We start from the raw sequence: 22,262 nt of genomic DNA, 5'->3' as shown, positions 1-22,262 counted from the left end.
TGTGTTGTGGCTTTTTGTTTGCATTTATGTTTGTGCACTGTGTGTGTTCCTAGTGCCTGTGAAGGTCAGAGGTGAGCTTCATAACCCCTGTTGTTGAAGTTACAGACATTTTAGCCAACTCTTCTTAGCTGATATGTGGGTGATGGGAATGGATCCAAACTCAGGTCTATTGGAAGAACAGCCAGTGTTCTTACTGCTGAAAGAGCTCTTCAGCCCTGTAAAAATTTACACATATATCTATGTGAAAGTTCATGTGCATGTAAGGTGTTGTCCATGGGGGCGTAGTGCCTGAAACACTCAGAATTTGGTGCTGGACCCATGGAGGTAGGATTGCAAATGGTTTTGATCTGCTTGACATGGGTGGAAACTTTTGAGGGCTTTGCAGAAGGTGTGAATCTGCTTATTTCTTTCCTCTTCCATGAGCTCCAGTCTGCTTCTCTGTGGTATGTAGGCTGCTCTCCCTTCCCCCTTCTCCTCCCCCAGACCCGCTTCAGTTCTCATTTCCCATTTCACGGCTTCCTTCCCTGTTTCATGACCTACATCCTCTAAATACCCATGAACTAAAATATATGGTTATTTCTTAAGATCTAGGATCTTCACCTGAAGGAAAGAGGTATTTATCTTTCTGAGTCTGGGCTTTTTGCTTAATATGATACTTTCTACTTTTATCCATTTTTCCTGTAAATGTCCTGACTGCATTTTTTCTAAACGGCTGAGTACAATTTTGTTTTGTATATAGACCGCACTGTTCCATTGTCTTTATCCCTTCATCTACTGATGGACATCAAGGCTGGCTCCACATTCTGCTTGTTGTGAATAATGCAGCTGTAAACATGAATCCACTTCTGAGGCTCTGTTGGTTTCACACTTTCTCATGCTCTCTCCCTGGAGACAGGTCTGCTGTGAGGAGGCGCTGGATACAGATGACCCTCTTATTCATGTGGCATCTGTCCCAAGTGATGTCTAAAACTGCAAACAATACCAAACCTAGCTATGTAGCCTGTCTTGTTAAGGTTCTATTGCTGTGGAGAGACACTATGACCAAAGCAAGTCTTATAGAGGTGAACATTTAATTGGGGCTGCTAACAGTTCAGAGGTTCAGTCCATTATCATCATGGTGAGAAACATGGCAGCATGCAGGAAGATATGGTGCTAGAGAGGGAGCTGAGAGTTCTACATCTTAATCCTCAGGCAGCAGAAGAAGACTGCAACACTGGATATAACTTGAACATAGGAGACCACAAAGCCTGCTCCCACTATGACACAGTTCTTCCAACAAGGCTACATCTACTCCAAAAGTCCACACCTCCGAATAGTGATATTCCTTATGGGATAAGTGAGTGTATGAGGTTCATGTCTGCTCAGACCACCACATAGCCATACCAAAGATTAAATGTTTCAATAGGACAAATAAAAAAACACACTGCCAACAAAATTTCCAATAATATTGTCATTCATATCCTGGCTGGGATTTCATCATGCTACTCTGACCTGGGATTTAAAAATTATGAATTTTAGGGACTGGAGAGATGGGCAGCAATTAAGTAGACTTGCTGCTTTTTCAGAAGACTCCCCTTGGATGGCTCACAATAGGATGGAGGTCTCTAAGTCAAGTTCCATGGAATTCAGTGCTTGCATTTATATGCACAAAGCCATATGCAGATACACATATATACATTAATGTAAATATACACATATAATTTATGTGTACACATATAAAACACATACTTTACAATGTAAAAAGAAAAATATTTTTTAAAGTCAAAATTGCTTATTTCTGGGGTTTTTCATTTAATTATTAGACTGTGGTTGGTCAGGGGTAACTGAAATCATGGAAAGAGACACCTCAGATAGAGAGCCATTATACGGTTGACAGAGGATATCTGCAAGATGTACACACACACACACACACACACACACACACACAAAACACACACAGGAATTTGTCATTTTATTTACTTGCTGCTTAAAGCGTTGTGGATCAAAGTAGGGGCCATGAATATGCTAGGCAAACACTCTAGTACTGAACCACATGCTCAACCTCTACTGTAGTTTTACTTAGCTACAAAGAAAGAAAAAAAATCATGTTCTTTGCAGTAAATGTATAGAACTGGACATTATCACATCAAATGAAAAAATCCACATTCAGAGAGATAAAAATTGCCTGTTTTTTTTCTTATACTGGGAATGCAGGGTAAGAAGAATATTAAAAAGGGAAAACTTAATAAGGGAAGAGAGGTGGGGATAGGAGAAGATGTAACAGAAGAGGGAATATGGTCAAAATGATTTTTGCATTTTATATGCCTACACAGGGATGTCCCATCGAAGCCCATCATTTCTTACAACAAACGCATGGCAGCAACAACAGTAATAGTAATAACAAAGATTCATGGTTCCACATTTTTGTGGATCTTATATTTGGAACCTGAATTCTTGCTGCTGTTTCAGAGTCTCTAGCATTGAAAGACTTACAAACCTCCAAAGTTGTGTAGTTTTTACATTGCCCCTTTCTAAAGAAGGAATAAACAGGACTTAAAATAACTTTCACAAGAGTTGTCTAACAAAAATAAAATTTCTTGGGGGACCAGAATGATGGAGATGAAAGGTCTGCTGTAGGTCACTTCCTTTATTCCATATGTACCTTAACACATATGTATCATATCACATCACACATGACACATATTACATATGTCATATCACATATATATCATAACATATATCATATCATATCACAGGCTAACTCAGCAGAATTAGGAGTCAGGTCCAGAGAAGAATTTGTCACATTTTGGGAAAGGGCTTTGTTGTAGTTACTTCCTGAATGGAGAAGAGACGTTTGTAAGTGTACTGGATAGTTATATGTCAACTTGACATAAGTTAGAATCATTAGAGAGGAGGGATCCTCAACTGAGAAAATGCCACCATAAGATCAGGCTGTAGGCAAGCTCATGGGTCATTTTCTTAATTAGTGATTGATGCGAGAGGACTCATTTTGGGTAGTACCATCCCTGGGCTGGTTGTCTTGGCTTCAATTTAAAAAAAAAAAAATCAGGTTGAGCAAGCCAGTAAACAGCACCCCTCCATGGCCTCAGCCTGAGCTTCTGTCTTCAGGTTCCTGTCATGTTTGAGGTCCTTCTTGACTTTCTTCAATGGATGGTGATTAAGTTTTATAAACTCTCTCCTCTCCAAGTTGCTTTGGTCATGGTATTTGTTATCACAGCAATGGAAATCCTAACTAGGACAAATCAGGAATTTAATAAACTTATAAGGTTTCTGAAATTCATGACATTTAAGAGTTTTGAAAGACCCCTTGGAAAGATTAGGAAAGCAATAATCAGTTATTGGGGAGAGGAGACCCTGTTTGCTAGAGCTGTCTAAAGTTGAGCAAAGAACTCCAGTTCATGATTACCCACATTGGGATGGGCTTTTTGGTGATGTAGCTACTTTCTAATTATCTATCTTTTCTCAAGTAACCCCTCATTTATGTTTCACAAGTTTCTACCAACACTGATTTGGTTTATATTTGATCCCATAAACCGATTGACTTTGAATTTACAAAAAGGAAACCACAACATAAATGCAAAATTCAGGACCATAGAATGTCTATCCTTGCATGATTTACAAGAAGAGAAAGCTGAGGATGCCAACAACTGAGCTGCCTAATGAGTGAGCAAACACTTTTAAACCCGAAGTAGGTAGGAGTAATGCCTGTGGCATATGCATGTTTAGAATCAACACCCAAGAGCACCATGATGGTGTGTGGTCACTGCATCTGAGAGTCAGACTGGACAGTAGCCCCTGCAGACAGTCTGAGCGCCCATCTGAGATGCCAAGAAAATGCTCCAGCCGACAACCTGTGCCAAATTTCCAGCTCACGGAAACTGCTTGACAGTAAGTACGAGTAAATTCGTGTTGGGTTAAGTTGAAAAGTTTGAAACTTCACTATGCAGCAATAAAAATATGTAAGATCTACAGAGACATGAAAGAATGCTCAAAAATACAAATACAAATGTCCTGAGTAGTTAGAAAGGGGGCGACCCTTGCACTTTTATATTTTTGCATTATTTGAAAAAATAATACCTTTCTTTACAGAAATTAATGTGAATACTTTTTTCAGTCTCTCTCTCTCTCTCTCTCTCTCACTGTGTATGTGTGTGTGTGTGTGTGTGTGTGTGTGTGTGTGTGTGTGTGTGTGTGTGTGTGTGTGTGTTTATCTGTCCAAGACCACTAGAGACCTGAGGACAAATTGCAGACGTTACTTCTTTCTTTACATCACCCATACTCTGGGGAACAAACTCAGATTGTCAGGCTTGGTGGTGTCTTTACCGTTAAGCCATCTCACCAGCCCCAGATGACTGTTTTTTAATCAGAAGTTAAACTGTAGTCCAAGTCTGCCTTAGGCCTGTCATCAGGAGGGTGAGGTGCAGGATCTGTAGAGTGAAGGTCATGTCAATCAAAGGTCAAGGCCGGAGGTCTAGAGAGGTGGAAGCCAGCCAGCTCACCCCTCTTTTTAAGCACAGTTGCCTTAGTTTTTATCAGTTAGAAGCCACCTGGACAAGCCTTGATAGTCTGTATGATGATTCTGGGAGGTGGCTAGTGGGGGTGCCATGAAAGAACCAATTATTCCCCCCCCAAAGAGAAACAATGCAGGGGCCTATTGTAGTTTTTACTGAAAGGCAAGAATTCTACTCTGCTCACTGAGAAGTCAAGTGTAATATATTCTCTTGAGTCACACAAGACACAGATAGGGAGACAGTGCATACGGGAGTGAACGTGGAGGATGTGCGGTGATGCCCAAGACAAAACTGGTGTATTAATCAAAACCATTAGCAACTGTTCTGATCCAGATGTACCACCAAATAAGGACACTGGCTGTAAGGCCCAGTATGGCTCTCCTAGGACATACTGATTAAACATCACTGCAGAATTCAACTGCTTTATAAAAAAATAGTACTTAATCTGAGTCTATTTAGTAAGTCATTTGGGAGCGTGCTGTTCATTAGTTTTGAGAGTATTTAACTATTCCACTCGTAACCTTAGAGGTAGAGGTACCATGAATATTTATTAGGGAAAATTTACAGCTGTTTTCACAAAAGATACTTTTCTAAAGTTAGGGAATGATCACATAGATATCTCATTTTTTTCTTCTTTCCTCATTTCTGTGTTTTTAGCATACTATCAGTGAGTGGAAGAGATCGAGGATGAAAGTCAATACAGCAAAAATCAAGCACTGACACACAGACGCTCCTAAACAGACCATAGAAAAGTGACCTGATAAAAACAAAGCCCGGAATGCTCAAGAAAGTGGCACCTGTGCATAGAATTTGCATTTGTCGGAGTGAACAGAAGCCCCTCCCCCACTGCTGTACTAGAGTGAGATTGGAAACGAGACCCTGTTTAGTTCATCACGCTCTGTGGCATAGCAAGTTCGAAATTGCCTTCCTAGCTGAAAATGAAGAGGAGATTGGATTTTTGAAGATATGTATTTGTATAACTCTAATGTATAAAAAAAAACTTTGAATAATAAATTCCATCCAAGTTTTCTCACAATTATTAGAGGGGATTAAAAACCAGCCAACAGTCTCAGTAGATTCCAAAGTTCATATTTTGCATTATAAGGATGCTTATGAATAATTATTCTAAAGTTGATAGCCCTTAATTTTACTTTTTAAATATTAATTTCTTCTGTTTAATTTTTTAAAATTAAAATATAATTACATTTTCTCTCCCCCTTTCATCTCTTCAGTTTATTCTCTGTAATCCTCATTTTTCCTCCTGAAACTAGTCTCTTTTTCTTTAATTATTTTTATATGCACATATGCATGCATACATATGCCTAAACCTATGACTACAACCTGTTCATTTAATATTACTTATATATTATACTTTAGAGATGAGCACATGGTGTTGCATAACCATTTCCTGTGTTCTCAGCCCTCCTTCATTACCTGTAGTTTTCTGTGTACAGATGGGGCCCTATCTGACTTCACGCTTCCACGTTAGCATCTATGTTTCAGGCCTTGTGCTTAGGCAGCCATTTTGCTGAGCTATCACAGCTGAAGCTTCCCTGACACTTCTTGAAGACATAATCTCACAGGGCATTTTCTGGTCCTCTGGTGATTAGAATATTTCTGCTCCCTCGGATGCAATGTTCCCCAAATCTTAGGCACAGGAGGAATGTGGTAAATAGGACAGCATGGGCTGGGAGCCCATGCTCATGTGTTCTCTGCATCTGTGATTTTCTGTGCTGGTCTCTGTTGCCAAAAGAAGTTTCTTTGATGAAGGATCAACATACTTATCTGGCTGGGCCTTGGTGCATGATATCTATAGTTGTAATTTGAAATACGTTTTAAAAGCCATCTTATTAAATTTCCAATAAAATTATCCTTGATATTACATAGTTTATTAGTTTCCAACTTTTCTTCTGGTAACTATGAATGGTGTAGGTTGTGAGTTTCTCTTAGATAGAACTTAGGTTAAACTAGAATCTAAAATTTTCTTAATCAAAATATCTTACCACTTGAGTTTTATATAGATGATACCCTACTTCTCTCCCATCTTGCCAAATTTCACAAGAAGTGTGTTTAGTCCTCTTTATCCACTGTCTGGGAAGATAAGCAGCACACAGGTTACAGGAACTTGTTGGAAATATCCCAGTAGGATGGTAGAAGGAGGAAGAAAGTCTAATGTAATAGTCTAGAAACTTTAAAGAACAATACCCTCCTCCAGACAAAAGTTTCCTTTCTACCATCCATTTACTATATTAGAGTGGAATCTGTAGACAGCTTTCTGAACACATAATTTCTAAAAGCACAATGTAATGCTTAATGGTATATATTAGGAATGGACACAAAGTCTTAGGTATGTGTATAGTCATGTGCCCTATAACAATATTTTGATTAATACATCTGTGATAGGTATTACACATTTTATTAATACAAAAACCCACAACTGGACCAAGTGCAGAGACTATGGAATATTTGGTCCTAAATGGGACATCAACATCAGACTCCTCACCTTTGTAAGCTCAAGGGGCATCTTTAAAAGATGGAAGTGGAAGAAAGATTTTAAGACACAGATGCTTGGAGAAAGCACTGCAAACAGTGTCTTCTCAACAGTAGTTGAGAAGTCGGTGTCCTTGGGAAGCCATAGCAGCCATGATTGCCTGCAAAAGAACTCCCCAGACCAGTGGACATTCCATCCAAATTCCCACCCCTAGCTCAGATGCTCTTGGCAGTTGGTGGCTGCTGAGGGAGGGGAGCCAGTTTTGTCCAGAGATGTAGCCCCTGTGAGGCTTCCCATGCTCCAGAGGATACTGCCCCATGCTCATGAGCATGCAGGCAGCATTAACTGGACCCAAAGCAGAAAAGAAAAAGAAGAGAAGTTGGGAGGTGGGTGTAGAAATGGTTGTCAGGGAGAAGTTGGCCTTTACTTCTCCCTGGTAAGCTCAAAGATGAAGTAAAAAGGGTTAAAATTCACTGTAAAGTAGTACATTGTTTTACACCAGCGACTCTGGAGATCTCATTCACCATGGCTGCTTGCTCTACACGGCCACTTCAACTGATTGCCTTTCAGAGTCTATGCTTATATAAGTGTTCTCCCAATCCTATCATTAAATGACTCATTACTGTGCATTACATATTTCGAGGTATATATGTAAAGGAAACTAAATTAGATGGTAAAAATATCTCTATACAACATAACCTCTTTGAAGGTCTGGTGGATTTCTTCATTTGAATTCCTCCGAATAGTGTTGGGAATAGACTTTAGGAGGGCTGGAGAGATGGCTCAGTGGCTAAAAGCACTGGCTGTTCTTCCAGAAGATCTGGGTTTGGGTTCCAACACATGTATGGCAATTCACAAACATCTGTAACTGCAGTCCTAGGGTATCTGATTACCTCATTTAGTTTCTGTGGACATCAGGTACAGAGATGCAGGACAAAGACATACATGCAAGAGAAGAACACATGCACATTATATATACATATATATTTATGTATGTATATGTGCGCATATATGTATATATACGTATACATATATGTTTATGATTATACTTTGGAAAGCACTTGCACAATGGTAGAAGGGCAACAATGATATTAGAAAAAAACAAAGCAGACTAGCTTTTCTAGAACTCGAGCAATGAACATAAGGCTCACAACAAGCTGAGTGGTATTTATTTAAGGAAGCCATTTCAATCTTCCTAAGGGCTCAGATCTGTGCTTAGTTTTATATTTTCACCTCCCTCCCCCTATATCCATGGCAATCTTGAAAACAGCCTCAGTAACTGTGCATGTCGACAGTCTAAAGCTCAGGGATGAGAAGCAAATAGGTTGAATACCCTCAAAGATTGTTATGTTTCTATATTTTCTAGAAACTTGAAAAGTTCCCAACTCAGGGTTTTCTCTTACTCTTTTGACTCAGTGTTCACTTTGTACAAACAGTTCTAGCCACAGCCTATTTTCTCAACAACAGCTAGAAGCAGTTATTAGCAACCTATTCTTTACTTTTATGTTTCCTTTCAAAAGTTAATTTAAAATGGGTCCTGGATAAATGTGTTATCTAAAATTAGAAAACTCAAAAAGAAAACAGAGGAGCAAGTGCTCGTGACCTTGATCTTTCACATGTAGTAACAAAAGTACAAATAACCATAGAGAAAAGTATAAAATGGTTTTGATAAAAATAAACCGTCTTTCTGCTTTAAAACAGACCATTAATGATGTGAAAAAAAACAGCCCAGAGATTAGAGAAATATTTATTTGCATCCAGAATGTGTAACTAACAGTCACAGTGTAGTGACTGACAGCCCAATTTTAAAATTAGATAGGAGTTTGAAAAGCTATTTAAAAAACAACACAAAACCCCACAAATAGTAAAAGAGAAAAGTCATTCAGTATTATCTGTTCACAGAGGAATGGACATTTAATCTACCATACCACTCATGTTCACTAGAAAGTCTGTAACAATTTTACAATGAAATAGAGCCCAAGAAAATGATGACCTTGGTAGAAAAGGATATGGAGAAGTTGGTTCCCTCATGCTCCGCTGCTAGGAATACAGAATGGAGGGGCTGATTTGGAAATAAGTTTTGCAGTTTCTCTGTTAAATGTAAAGCTACCACATGACCTAGCTACCCTAACTATGGATATTCTAAGAAAACCAGAAACACATGCTCTCACAAAGACCTTGACACTGGTGATTGGAGTGGATTATTCATAGCAGGCAGAAGTGGTTCCAATGGACAGCTGATGACTAAATAAAATATGTGTTGTCAACATAGGGAACTATCATTCATTGGTGAAAGGAATAAGTCTTGGCACATGCTCCAACATGGATGAGCCATGAGAAACAGGCTCTGTGGAGGGAACCAGACAGGAAAGACTGCACGGCGTATGATTCTGTGCATATGAAATGTACAAATTATGCACAGTGACAGACCAGAGAACGTGAGCAGCCATCCTGGGCTGGAGAAATGAGAAAGCTTCTTTTAAGATTGATAAAAATGTGCCAGATAATGAGGGTTACCCAACACTGAACAGAGCAGAAATACTGATTTGTGCACTTCTAAAGAGTAGATTTTGCATCTCTGAGTTATCTTCCAATACTGATATCCTACCTATAAAAAGAAGGCATGCTTAGTGTAGGCCCATGGGGTTGTAATTTAGTCTGACACTTACTGACTGGGATCTTGGTTAAGTTTTACATCTGTTTCCTCATCTTAGATGAGGACAGTAATAGGAACCCCAGGAAGGTCGTTAAAGGATTGAGCAGGTTAAGCAGGCCATCATGAAGGGCAAGGCATAGGGTACAGAAAGGAGCCCACAGTATTTTATTCTTTGGAGGTATGTTTGTAACTGTGAGTCCTTTGTTGAACATGCTGGTACATGTTCAGTGTAAATTCCCAGTCTGCCAATGGTAAAGCTCATTGGCTAGCTCCTGCTGATAGTCGTAAGAGTGAGTTGGCCAAAAATATGGATAAGAAGATAATGTTAGAAAACAAACATCTTGAATATAGTGTCAGAATTAGTAACTTGGATGCATGGTGAGATAATTTTACAAGCCCACCAGCATCTTTAAGCAGTTCAGTCTATATTTGAGACTTTTCTTTTATATAGCTTTATTTGGAATTTATTTTCAGATCACTCTATTTTCCAGTGATTCAGCAGTATCCAACCTATAGGCATATACAGCACATCTCAACTAATGTAAAGATGCTATGGCTGGTTTTAAAAACATGCCAGTGGTGTGTAGAACATCATTCAGAGAGTGGGCATTAGAACTGTAGGAGGATTAACCATCAGATGAGAGGGCAGAGCGCACTGCTTTGCAAGTGCTCCATGGTGAACTCTTTCCGTGCACAGAAAGATTTGCATCTGGGAGCCAAGAATAGTAGAGGTGATGACAACCACACTCTTTCTAGAAAGTACTGAAAAAGGTGATTTTTCCTTTTCTTTTCTTTTGTCTGTTTTAGATGCACTAGAACTAGCTAACCAACTGCAATCCCTCCATTCTTAAGATTCCCTCTGCTCTGTTTCTTTCCTCCAGAGAACTGATGTGAAGCCAGTTCATACAGAGGTCCCTTCATATGATCAGGCTGGCCACAGCCTGGCCATGTGTGCATGCTTTCAGCCTTTACACAAAGCAAGTGACAGAAAATGCTGAACCATTACAGGAGTGTACTGGATGGAAGAACAGTATAACTTATTAAAAATAAAGCTATTTTTGAAGCTGGGAAGGACTCTATAACTCATTAATACTGAAGTATTACATTTCCATATGAGAATGCAAAGGTCTTGAGATGCTGAGCAGCTTGCCAAGGTTATCCAGGTAATTAAAGATGGATGAAATCACACTGCTTTGCACAGTGTGTGTGTGTGTGTGTGTGTGTGTGTGTGTGTGTGTGTGTGTGTGTTTGTGTGTGTGTGTGTGCATGTGTACTTGTGCGTGTGTGTAGAATATATATATATATATATATATATATATATATATATAGAGAGAGAGAGAGAGAGAGAGAGAGAGAGAGAGAGAGAAACAGGTTGCGAGATTGCTTAATTTATAAAACAATATGTTTTCATATGGCTTTCTTTTTTCTTTGCCTTCCAGTACAGACTGGAACCAGGGACTCTATAGGAACTGTCCAGACCATCAGTGCCAGACTGAGACCACCAGGCTATCCTGATTTATATATAGACTCAGCAACTGTAGGATTCTCCACACATGACCATCACTGAACTACCTTGAAGTGCTTTCACTTCCTTTAGAGTCAGTGGTGAAAACTGAGGACATAGTTAAGCTGGGGTGGCTCTGCTGCCTCTAGCACACTGAGAAGGCTGGGGCAGACATGATGGGTGAAATATGGACAGTGAGGTGCACTGGTCAGGAGGTAGTGAAGCTGTTGGCTCTAAGAGATACTCCAGAAGGATGTTCAGCTTCCTCTAAAGCAGATCAGAAAGCAAGGGCCGAGTCTTCCTCGAGGAGGCAGAAGGTATAACTGGCCAGCAATATGGGGGAAGAAGAAGAGGTGATAACTGAGTAATGTCATTTGGTCTCATGTCAGTCAGGGAGAACTCTCTGATCCTGCAGATGCAGAGCTGGGGACATTGTCCCTTTTAGAGACGTGAAGAGAAAGGGGCTCTAGCTGCCATACAAGAAGGGCTACAAAGGCCATATAACCAGAGTGAAAGTCGACGGAAGGTTCAATGCCCATGGTCCTAATAACTCACAATCCTTGCATGCAGGGCCATCCTTACCTGCCTGACTGCCTGGTTTCTGAAGCAGCTAATGTCTGCGTCATTTCTGTTCAGCCCTTGGACCTTAAATGATGCACACCCCTGGATTTCATCTGTGGACTAAGGATGCTTCCTGGGGCTTTCCATTTTTGAACAGCACAGCCAAAGCTTGCAGGAGGATAATGACTTTCAGTCCATGACTATCTCCCACGAGAGCAGCCCTGCTTCCTTGGACTTAGAATGAAACTTCTCCTCAGGTCTCTCTGCTTCCCAGTGCATATTATGAACCTCCTTGCATTTGATGTAGGGTATTCTACATGTGCTATCTCCTGGGAAATACTAGGGAGCTTCTCGAGAATAACCAACCTGATTGCCTTGTCTTGTAACCTCAGCACCTGGGGTTTGGACACAGTCGTCATGTGCAGTAAGGGTTTGTAGGATGAGAAAGCAATATTTATTCAGGTTGATTAGCATTTTGCTAGTTTTCCAAAAGAAACTGTTTACACTTGCTCCATACCCTGCCTGCTGCTGAATGCATACAGAGAGGGTGAGAGAGAGAGAGAGAGAGAGAGAGAGAGAGAGAGAGAGAGAGAGAGAGAGAACAGTGTTCCCCCAGTGGGAGCTACATTCTGATGAGAACAAGCCAAGAAGGGCACAGTTTTTCCACCCAGAACACTCTATTCATTCCAGCCAAGGGACACAGCAACACTTCCACTAAGCACGAGGGAAGCCCTGGCATGAAGTACCTTTCATGACCCCGTAAGTGCCACCATCTCTGTCTTTTAAAATTGTTTTCTACTCCAATGTGACCTGCAAATAATGAGGTGGCCAAATGCTCTTGTAAGGCACAATGAAACTGTCAGGTCTTTTGAGCATGAACTGACTCTCTCTCTTAGATTGTCCCTCATAGTCCCATAATCCAGCAGAGAAATGCCAGGTCAGCCATTTCAGCAAACTGCCTGCAAGGACTCACAGATATGCTACATGCTACACACCCTTCAGATACTCCCAAGGGACACACCACAAGGGACCTAGGACAGCAAACATGACATAGAAACCTAACTACTTGTCCTTGGTGCTCCACGTCACAGCCCCTGGCACATGGTCCTGCTGGTCTGCCTTCTATTTCGGCACTCATAAACATGGCTGAATTCTGAAAGGCAAGATGTCCTGGGTCACTGGACAAATCAGCTTAGCACAGACCATGAGCGATGAGATGGAAGTTTGAGGAGTCAGGTGGGATACAATCCTCTGATGGGAATGTTGGAGCCTACTGATGGAGGCAAGTCCATGGGGCTGGAGAAGAGCGATTGCTCCTCAGAGCTTCATTTGATGACTAGGCATAGAGTGGCCTCTGGGTACTCAGTTGATGCCCAGCAATCACTTATACCTATGCTTAAGCCTTTGCTTAGCAATAGTTCCTCACTCCAAGCCACAGATAAGCCTTTCTCCCTACCACTGGCAAGTATTGCTTTAATCAGCATGAGACCTGACATAACTTTGTACAGATTGAGAAGACTACATACCAGCACCAGGCTGCCCTAGATCTTTTTGTATTTTGGAACGTTTGCATATACATAACTAGGTATCTTGGTGGTGGAAACCAAATCTAGGCTTGAACTTACATCTCACGCACATTCAGAAGGTAATTCTGCATATTACAGTGTGTTCTGTTTTGATAGTGAGTCTCACATGAGAGAGGACATGGGCTTCTCTACATGTACACCTGAAGGTCTGGATTTGTGTAATATTTCACATTTTGGGTTTTGGGGTTAGAAATGGTCAACCTGTGCTTTTTGTGGGTGGTTTCATTTAATTTTTTGTCTCAGTCACTCCCTAGGAAATAATAGTTGCTAGGATGATGAGAACCCCAAAACTCAGAGAAGTAACATCATTTTCTCAACACCAAACCCAAATAATAGTTTAACTCAAAGTCCGGCACATGTGTGTGTGTGCGCTTGTGTATGTGTGTGTGTATGTGTGTGTGTGTGTGTGTGTGTGTGTGTGTGTGCATGTATGATGACCACATCCTGTTGACCTGTCCTGGAAAGCCTTTACCAACCCCTCAAGCAAAAAAATTCCTAAACATTGTCTAGTTCTTAGAACATACATAGTTTATAAAGCATGGCAGTGTGTGTGTGCAGGCACAAGTGTCTGCCTTTTCTTTAAAAATACCCAAAAGTCACAGAAGTATCAGTCATCTCAGGACACTGGGCACCCCTTTCTTCTGAGTTTCTCAAGGTTCTCAGGAGGATGGTAACATATTGCCTCCCTGAGACTCCAGCTGTGTATCTAATAAAGAAGGCGATCCTAGCAGCCAGTGTTCATTAGGCACCTGCTACATTCAGCTCTGTACTGACTGAAATAGGGATTTCTGTCATCTCTACTTTAGAGGAGGAAACAGGCACAGAGAAAGTCTGCCTTGCTCAAGGTCACACAGCTGGTCTTCAGTAGAGCCAAGACACTGAAACTCTTTGTCCCTTTCCTTGGAGTCTGGGCATATCTCGAGTTGGGGGAGCACAGGCCTCTATCAATGAGATGCCTAGTCACCATACACTGACACCTCCACCCCCCCCCCCGCCAGCCTCATCAGGAGAGGGCAAAATTTTCCAGGGCACTGTTTACACTCAGCATGTTGCAGACCAGGCCATAATCAAGGTCTTATGTGCTAGGAGAAGTATCAGAGGAAAACCCAGCGGGGGAAAAAAACTCAGAGCAAGATGTCAAAGACAATAATGGGTTAGCAACAAGATCTTTACTCTACGACTTTATCCCAAATGTATTTAGGATCTCATTATATTCTATGGCAGGTTCCTCTTAGGGACCTATCATGGGGATATTTGGATCAAGAAGCAAGGTGATTAAAGTTGTCTATATAAAGGGACCGTGTGTGTGTGTGTGTGTGTGTGTGTGTGTGTGTGTGTGTGTGTGTGTGTGTGTGTTTGTGTGTGTGTGTTGCCATGTTGCAGAGAAAACAAAATCATTCTCTTTCTGCCATTCCCATCAACAGTGGGCTTTAGGGGCTGATGTTTTGATCTGTTTTGGCCATTCTAGACAGGCAGGGCTGTGAGCTGTAATTCCACAGGTCTAAATGGTTCTTTAAATTGCTGTTGAGTTTCCATGGGCTAGGCTTTGTCTAGCCCAGGCCCTCCAGCATCCTAACTCAGCTCATTCCTTCAAATAAGAGGCTTTATATTTTATTCATAGTAACTTGCTACTGTGAGTTGGGGACATTTCAGCCATTTCCCCATTTCAACATTCTCCAGTGGCTACTTACAGGTCCTAGTGAGTTAATGCTGCTCCCAAAGCCAATCCATGCCCAGAGTACAGGTTTTTTCAGGCACTTCTCACCCTTAATTTCCTCTTAAGAATGCAATTGTACCCTCCCACTGGATGCTTTTACAACTGACAGCGCTTTAGCTTTCTGACTTGTGAAGAAAAACTACACAGGACACAATTTGGGTTGGGAAATTTCACCCAACTCAATGCCTGGGTCACTGCTCAAATTATGTCCCAATTTCATTCTTTATATAGTTCCCTAAATATTCTTTTATTCAGACTCAGAAGGGGTTGTTCTCAGGTAAGTGTGCCACATTGGACTGATGAATTCACTGTGTACAACTTCTGTGGGCTTTTATACTCCCTATAGGATGACCAGCTTCTGGAACTGCATTGCAGGGTCAAAGATGCATGGTATTGGTGTTGGGAAGGACTGCTATTTCTTTTCCTCATCTTGATCTCTAAATGAAAGCGGGGCACATAGTGAAGGCTAAGTTTGATCTTATACTCAAAAAGTCATTCTGTATGTCAGAAGTAAAAGTACATGGGGTGAAGAACTGGAGAAGTTTATTGCTAGTTTACAAGATACTTGAACATGATGTAAATCAGTTTGGGCCTCAGCTTCTTCATCAGCAAATGAGCACTCTTGTGTCATTCACCTGATTAAAACTGTTAGGACAGGTAAGATTGTACAGACACATAAACCGGTACATAGGAAACTGTGCACAGATGTGAATATAGAGGAACCCACCCAGGCATGTACATTAGCTCTGCTCATGGCTAGCTTGAATGTTTGTTCTCATATAGATAGATGATTGACTTTCATCACTAGGGCCCAAATTATCTGCCCGATAATAGTTCCCATTCACTACTTAAAATGAAATTCTGTGACAATAAGACATTTATGCCTATGAAACTGAAATATCCTTAGAATGGAGGAGAAAAACACTTGGCACTGTCTTCATTGTAGCACACATGGGTTGGCCCCCTTACTTGACATCTGCCCATGCAATTGGAAGTAAAACTCACCACACTGAATCCTTGGTGAGTTTGGAGCTCACATTCCCATCTTCTTCCAGGAAGATGTCCATTTGCAAATTGGCATCATTGTCGTGGGCTGAGAAATAATTGGTAATGACTCGAGCAGGGATTCCAAGGCACCTTAAAACTGTAGGCGATAACAATCATGTGAGACACATCCCATAGAAGAAAACTCACTGAAAAATTTTTTTCATCTGTGGGTCTTTCTTTCTCTCCACTGTGAAAAATTCCCTTCTTCAGATGTTCCATACTGGGACAGTGTGTGTTGCTCAGTCCCCAGAGGGATGGACTGTGTTGTTAGACGTTTGGAACAGCAGATGATGTGAACAAAATCATTTCTAACAGAAACCCAATAACCCCGTGTTGTTTAGTTCTACCCACAAGCTCATCAAAGTAACAGTGACTCCATCCTCTTAAGGGGACATGCTCCTAAAAACACAATTTTTAGAAAGCTTATCTCATGGGGGGATTGTATAAGGCTGGTCCTCAGTAGGACATGCTACTTCAGGATAAAATTCCTCCTGCACCATTCTATGCAGGGTAACACCACTGAGTCATTTTAGTTGTTAGATAATAAATCACCTAGGTGCATCTCTTGCCATATGCACCTATTGATTAAGCTTAATTTGAGTGCCCTTTCTGACTCCCAGGACACTAGACATCAGGGCTCATTGGAAATAATTCAGCTGACAATTTTAAGATTAATGACTTGGCTTGCTTTTTTCCCCCTCTCCATCAGAATAATTTAGCATGTTTTAAAATAAAGACTATCCAGCCCTTTCAACAGAACAACCTTGGAAGTACAAATGTGACTTTAGTAGAGATTGGTATTCTGTCCTTCAGATGACTTGGCCTCAAGAACCAAACAACAGGGTGACAGTCACCACTGCCTTCTCACTCTATATTCCTCTGTAACCTCTAGTTACCAGTATAATGATGGACACCCATGTTCTATTTCTGGTGAATTCTAATGTGAATTGCTGGACACTAGATCACATTATTACTGAAGGGAACTTGCTCAAGTAATTTAAGACATGTAAAGGTTGACTTTGGGGTACCAGTTCCTCCTACTACCAACTTTCCTTTCTGGTTTGTGATCTCCTTATAGTAAAGATCTGACTTTGCTTAATTTGCTATCAAAGCCTATCCTCAAGCACAGAGAACATCCTTTATGCAGATAGCACACCTGGATGTAAGGTTTCCCTATCTTATCTGGTTCCATACCCAAAGGTATTGAGTTGTGGCAGTGAAATGTTAGGTGTATGAGGGCTGAGGCTTCTTATGGCTTCCTGCAGTGAGTGTAGGGAGTGGCTTCCTCTCCATGCCTTGGCTTAAAAGTCCTGAAGAACAGAGATGCTTTCCAATCTTCAGCCACCAGGAAACTCAGGCTTCTGTTTGACAGGAGCAGCCTCCCAGAAGAAGGCTGCTCCCAGAAGATGAACATGCCTTTAGTCCATGAATATAGACAAAAGGCTCAGAAAATATATTTATTCAGGTGTGCCATATGAAATCACAACAAATGAAAAACAATGTCATTTTTGTTTGTGTGGAACAGGACTATGTCCTAGACTGTGACAACTTTGTGTTAAAAGTGGTTCTCACATTCATTTTAAAAAGTGTCCTTTCCCAAGCCTATAGCCCCCAGACTCTCATTTTCCTTGAAAATTTCATTTTAAAATGCTAACTATGCAAAGCACTGTTTATTAATGAGCAGGCAGAAAGGATGGTCTGACTTAATGTTTCTCTAAGGCAAGAATGCTGTGTGAATGAAAATCATTACTGATGGTGAGGACATAGTGAAATGAATGGCCTTTTAAAATAGCCACTGAATTAACTGTAACATTGCCTGGGCCAATGAAGGCAAGTGCCATTTGGTAAAATGATACACAAGACTGAGGAGAATTATTCTGTTCCCATTTGTTTTGCGGGGCAGATTGGACATTGGGTGGACTAAGCTGAGGAGGTGATGATGCTCATTGGCTATTGATACCCAACTGACCAGGCTCCCCTGATACTTACAGATAAAGAATATGAGATTACCTAACTATTCCTTTCATATCTAGGACAAGCTTTTAAGAACTTACAAAATATCTCATCAATAACAAATAAGTGTATTTATATAATGGTTCAAGAAAAAAATCAGAATTTATCTTTTCTTATACTTTATTATTTTAGTTTTTCTTTAATCTTTAAAAGAAATGTTTAAAATGGCTCATGCTTTCCCCATTCCCTTCCTTAGCCTCTCCAACCCTCCATTGCTCTGGGTGTCAGATGACAGATCATGTAGGAAGCAGTTTATCATTCTTCCCATAAAGATTGTGTAGTCAGAGAGATGTGAGCATATTTGGCCCAGTACAATTTAATTATGCATTGACTACATCCCAGAATAGTCACCCATAAATTCTATAGAGTCAATGGGAGCTATTAAGTCTCCTTGCCATCTTATAGATAAAGTGATTTGAAGTGAAATTTCTGTAATGTTAAAAATCATTACTCTATTGGACACTTACATGTGTTAAAGACACCAGCAAAAACCCAGCACTGGCCATATCGAACTGGTGTTTCCGAGCTTCTGTATTCTAATAGAATGTCAACACTTCCTGTCCAGGCTGATGGAGGGATGCCATAGGCATAGACATTGTCCCATGATCCAACAAGAACACCTTCGTCATCCTTGGCGTTCACCTGTATGAGACCATGGGAGGTGAAATAAAAAGGTCATTTAGAAGACTGGTATGGGACAAGCTGAGGCTTCTATTGTCATCTGTGAGTCCTGCATGGGAAAAGACTTCCTATTCCTGTTCATTTGATCATGTTATCACCAAGGGTATTGATGCAAGGCCAGAGTATGCAAAGAAAAAACCTGATGACAAAGACTACCTCCGGAGCAGCATGTTATCAAGCCTAGTTGAAGTTGGGAGGGACTCTTGTGTTGGTGAAAGGTGAATTCAACTGACAAATGGAAAGTCAGTGATGGAGGTGCTTTTACTTCTGTGGTAAGTAGTGGGTGCTCACAAACTGCAAAGGTTAATTCCAATTGCCAAAGGTGCCATTACTAGTCAATAGGAAAATAGACTCCCATAGGTACGTTAGTCCATAATTGTTTGTTTGTTTGTTTGTTTTTTAAGTTCACACAAGAAAATCCTCTTCAGACTGGGGAGATGGCTCAGTGGATAAGAACACTTGCTGCATAAGCATAAGGACTTGAGTTCAAATCCCTAGCATCCATGTTAAAAATGGGAAATGCCCAGTATTGTGGGAGGCGCAATCAGAAGGATTGCAGTCTTGCTGGTTGCATCTCTCTGAGATCCTATCTCAACAGTTCAAGGAGGAGACAGAGCATGACACCCGATACCCTCTTCAGTCTTCTACCTTTACTCGTGTGTCCCCACTGTGTATATATGCAATAATATGTGTATACCACACATATGTAATATGTGTATGCCACACACGTTCACACAATACATAAAATAAAAATATTCTTCAGAGATTGTTTAAAGTGATTAATATATATGTATATGCATATATATATGTACACATATATATTTGAGTTGATGATCAAACTAAGGCCTTGTAATAGGAAAGTACTTTACCATTAAATTACATCTCAGCCCTTACTTTTACAATTATATTACAAGGTATTTCTATTTACCTAGAAGGCCTGAGATTTTAGTATTGTGGAGACTGTCATAATGGCAATCTAGAATATTTGATAAATCCTTGATATACACTTGATACTAGAGAAGAAACATCTAGTATACCTAATGCTCAGGGGCAGACAGTTGATGTTGAGAAAATAAAAACGAAGTCTGGAAAGTTGCATTTTTTTTCTGGATACTGGTGGATCTACCTCTTGGAATGGAGCTTTCATCAGGTTAATTGTACCTAGCATTCAGGTGAGAAACAGTGGGATTTTTTTTTCAAAGTGGGTGTTGCCTCATAACTGGCATGACAGTGATTGTGTGGTTCATGAATCATCAGTAATGACATCCTCTGAGATTATCAGAAATGCATAATATCAAGCTCCTCCCAGTCCTGATGATAGTGAAAAGGCACTAATTATCTATTGATGCCAAATACAGGCCCTGGAGCTGGGCAATTAGATTTCAGAACCCATAGAAGAGATACGAAAGCACGGTGAGTTTCCATGTGTCAGCAACCTCAGCAACCTGCTGAGTTTCTTCATTTGACCTTCTCAACTTGTCTGGAAAAGACTCTTACTCTGAAGTGTTTCAAATGTTCTTTGAAGGCAAAGATTAAATTTATAAAAATATGCCTTTCTAAATTCTGGCAAGTCTGAATAAAGAGCTGCTGCTCCAAAATTAGCCAATAATCAGGTCTATATTTGACAACCGTGAAGGCACTGAACATGGACTAAACATAAGGCCTTTCCCTCAGAAGAGGTGAAGCCGAGCACATGGAAAAGTGGTTTGACATGATGATGAAGACAGAAGCGAACACAGGGAGCATGGAGGGCCAAAGGAGAGGAGAATCGGTTGGAGGGTGGTCCCATCATCTGGAGTCTGGCAGAAGGGATGCCATTCAAGTTGTCCAGAAAAAGTCATCCGAAGTTGGATAACTGTGATGTCATGAGAGGACAGGATGAGCTTAGGGGCCATTGTATGGTTATCACATAAGTATTCAGGAATGAATGAAATGCTACTTCCTCCTTTGACTTTGTATCCAGTCAGGTTAGAATGGAGAGTCTTGGTCAGTATTAAGTTAATGTGTTGAATGTAGAAGAAATAAAAAACCATTCAAGTTTCTTAAAGACCTCTACCAGCAAGCTCAGGGCTTTGATGTGAACTTACCTCAGCCAGCTCTTCAGACCCTATTCTTGACAGGGTCTTGTTCTTGCTGGGAATTAACTATCAGAAAATTTGTGCCTGCCATGATGGAACACCCGCAGTGTTTGTGGTATGCCTTGGTCTTTGTGAAGTGGTGGTATGTTATCTTTAAGAAGTAAAACAGAGTTTATGGATATCAGAGATGAAAGTCCCTAAACAGTGGCTCTGATGCATGCTTTTCAGATAGATAACCATTAAATAGAGGGCTACTAATAACATAAAGCTGAACCCAATCAGCTAGGGAGAAGAGTAGGAAATAAATAGCCCTCTTCCCTACAGACCTTTTAATTGTTAATGCCGAGTGCTGCCACTTTTGCTAGATAAATCACAATTCTCACTTATTAGCATTCGGCAAGATTAGCTACTGTGTTCTAATTAGAACATTGATTTCTAAGGAGCGCAGACACAGAGCGAGATGTGTCTTCAGTGACAGGTGAAAAGGGTTAAAGTAAAATCGTACCTTCCAGACACTAAAATATGCTGGAGGGGCAATTCAAGGGCATGCTGGGGCTTCTACTTACACGCACTGGCTGTTACAACAACCTATTGTCATGGTTTTGGGTCCCTGGTGACCCCAGCATACAGTTTGAATCTGGGACTAGAGATCAGAATTGCTCTTTAACCTTAATATGGCTGCATTAGATTCCTATTCCAGGGGCTGGAGAGATGGCTCAGAGTTGAGTACTGGCTGCTCTTCTAGAGAACACAGGGTTCTAATTTTCAGCACCCTTCCAGGGAATTTAAAGTCCTCTTCTGCTTTATGCAGGCACTGCATGCCCGTAGCACACAAACACAAGCAGGCAAAATGTGTCTACACACAAAATAATTAAAAGACAAATGAAAAGTTAAATTTCCATCTCATAATGCCTACAGAACTGGAAAGATGAAAAGGTACTCCAAAAGTTACTATCAGCAACATCCGTGGTAGACGATCCTGCAGGAAACTACAACACCCAGTGCCCAAAGCAGATGTAGACTGTGAGAGGTGCAGGGAAGCAGTGGGGCTCAGAATGCATCTATCCACGGGCTCTTTGAGCCAGAATGCTGAAGCAACACCGCGCAACAGTGTGTCATCTATCTCTCAGAATCTGGAATTAGAATGGCATCTTTATCTTGTTCTAAACAAAGACATGGAAGCAATTTCTATTTTAAAAAAATCCATGGGAAAGGGTCACATATCAAAAGAGGCAGCTATTCCGAGACTATCATATGGAAATGACAGAGAACCTAAGAGTGTGACCTCATGGGAGACACTTTAGTTGGGGCCAAGGCTCTGCATGAAAACTGATGGACTCCTCAAAGAAGGAGCAGAAGGTAGCACATTAAACAAGGTGACCCCTCTCCTCCACGCATCTCCTTCTCTGCCCATCCT

The 22,262-nt window shown here is 40.8% G+C and overlaps 1 protein-coding gene across 1 annotated transcript in view; it reads right to left on the bottom strand.

Moving 5' to 3' along the window:
• F13A1 (coagulation factor XIII A chain) overlaps positions 1 to 22,262 on the bottom strand; it is a 172,159-nt gene that overhangs the window by 60,637 nt on the left and 89,260 nt on the right. The window contains exons 7-8 of the mRNA XM_080920897.1: positions 18,554 to 18,728; positions 16,032 to 16,170 (exon numbers count right to left, since the gene is read on the bottom strand). Coding sequence (XP_080777023.1) covers positions 16,032 to 16,170; positions 18,554 to 18,728 — 314 coding nt within the window. The remainder of the gene's footprint in view (positions 1 to 16,031; positions 16,171 to 18,553; positions 18,729 to 22,262) is intronic.

The sequence above is a fragment of the Micromys minutus genome (genome assembly GCF_963924665.1).
Source record: "Micromys minutus genome assembly, chromosome: 1".
Taxonomy (NCBI): domain Eukaryota; kingdom Metazoa; phylum Chordata; class Mammalia; order Rodentia; family Muridae; genus Micromys; species Micromys minutus.
This window is presented reverse-complemented; position numbering and strand designations above follow the sequence as displayed.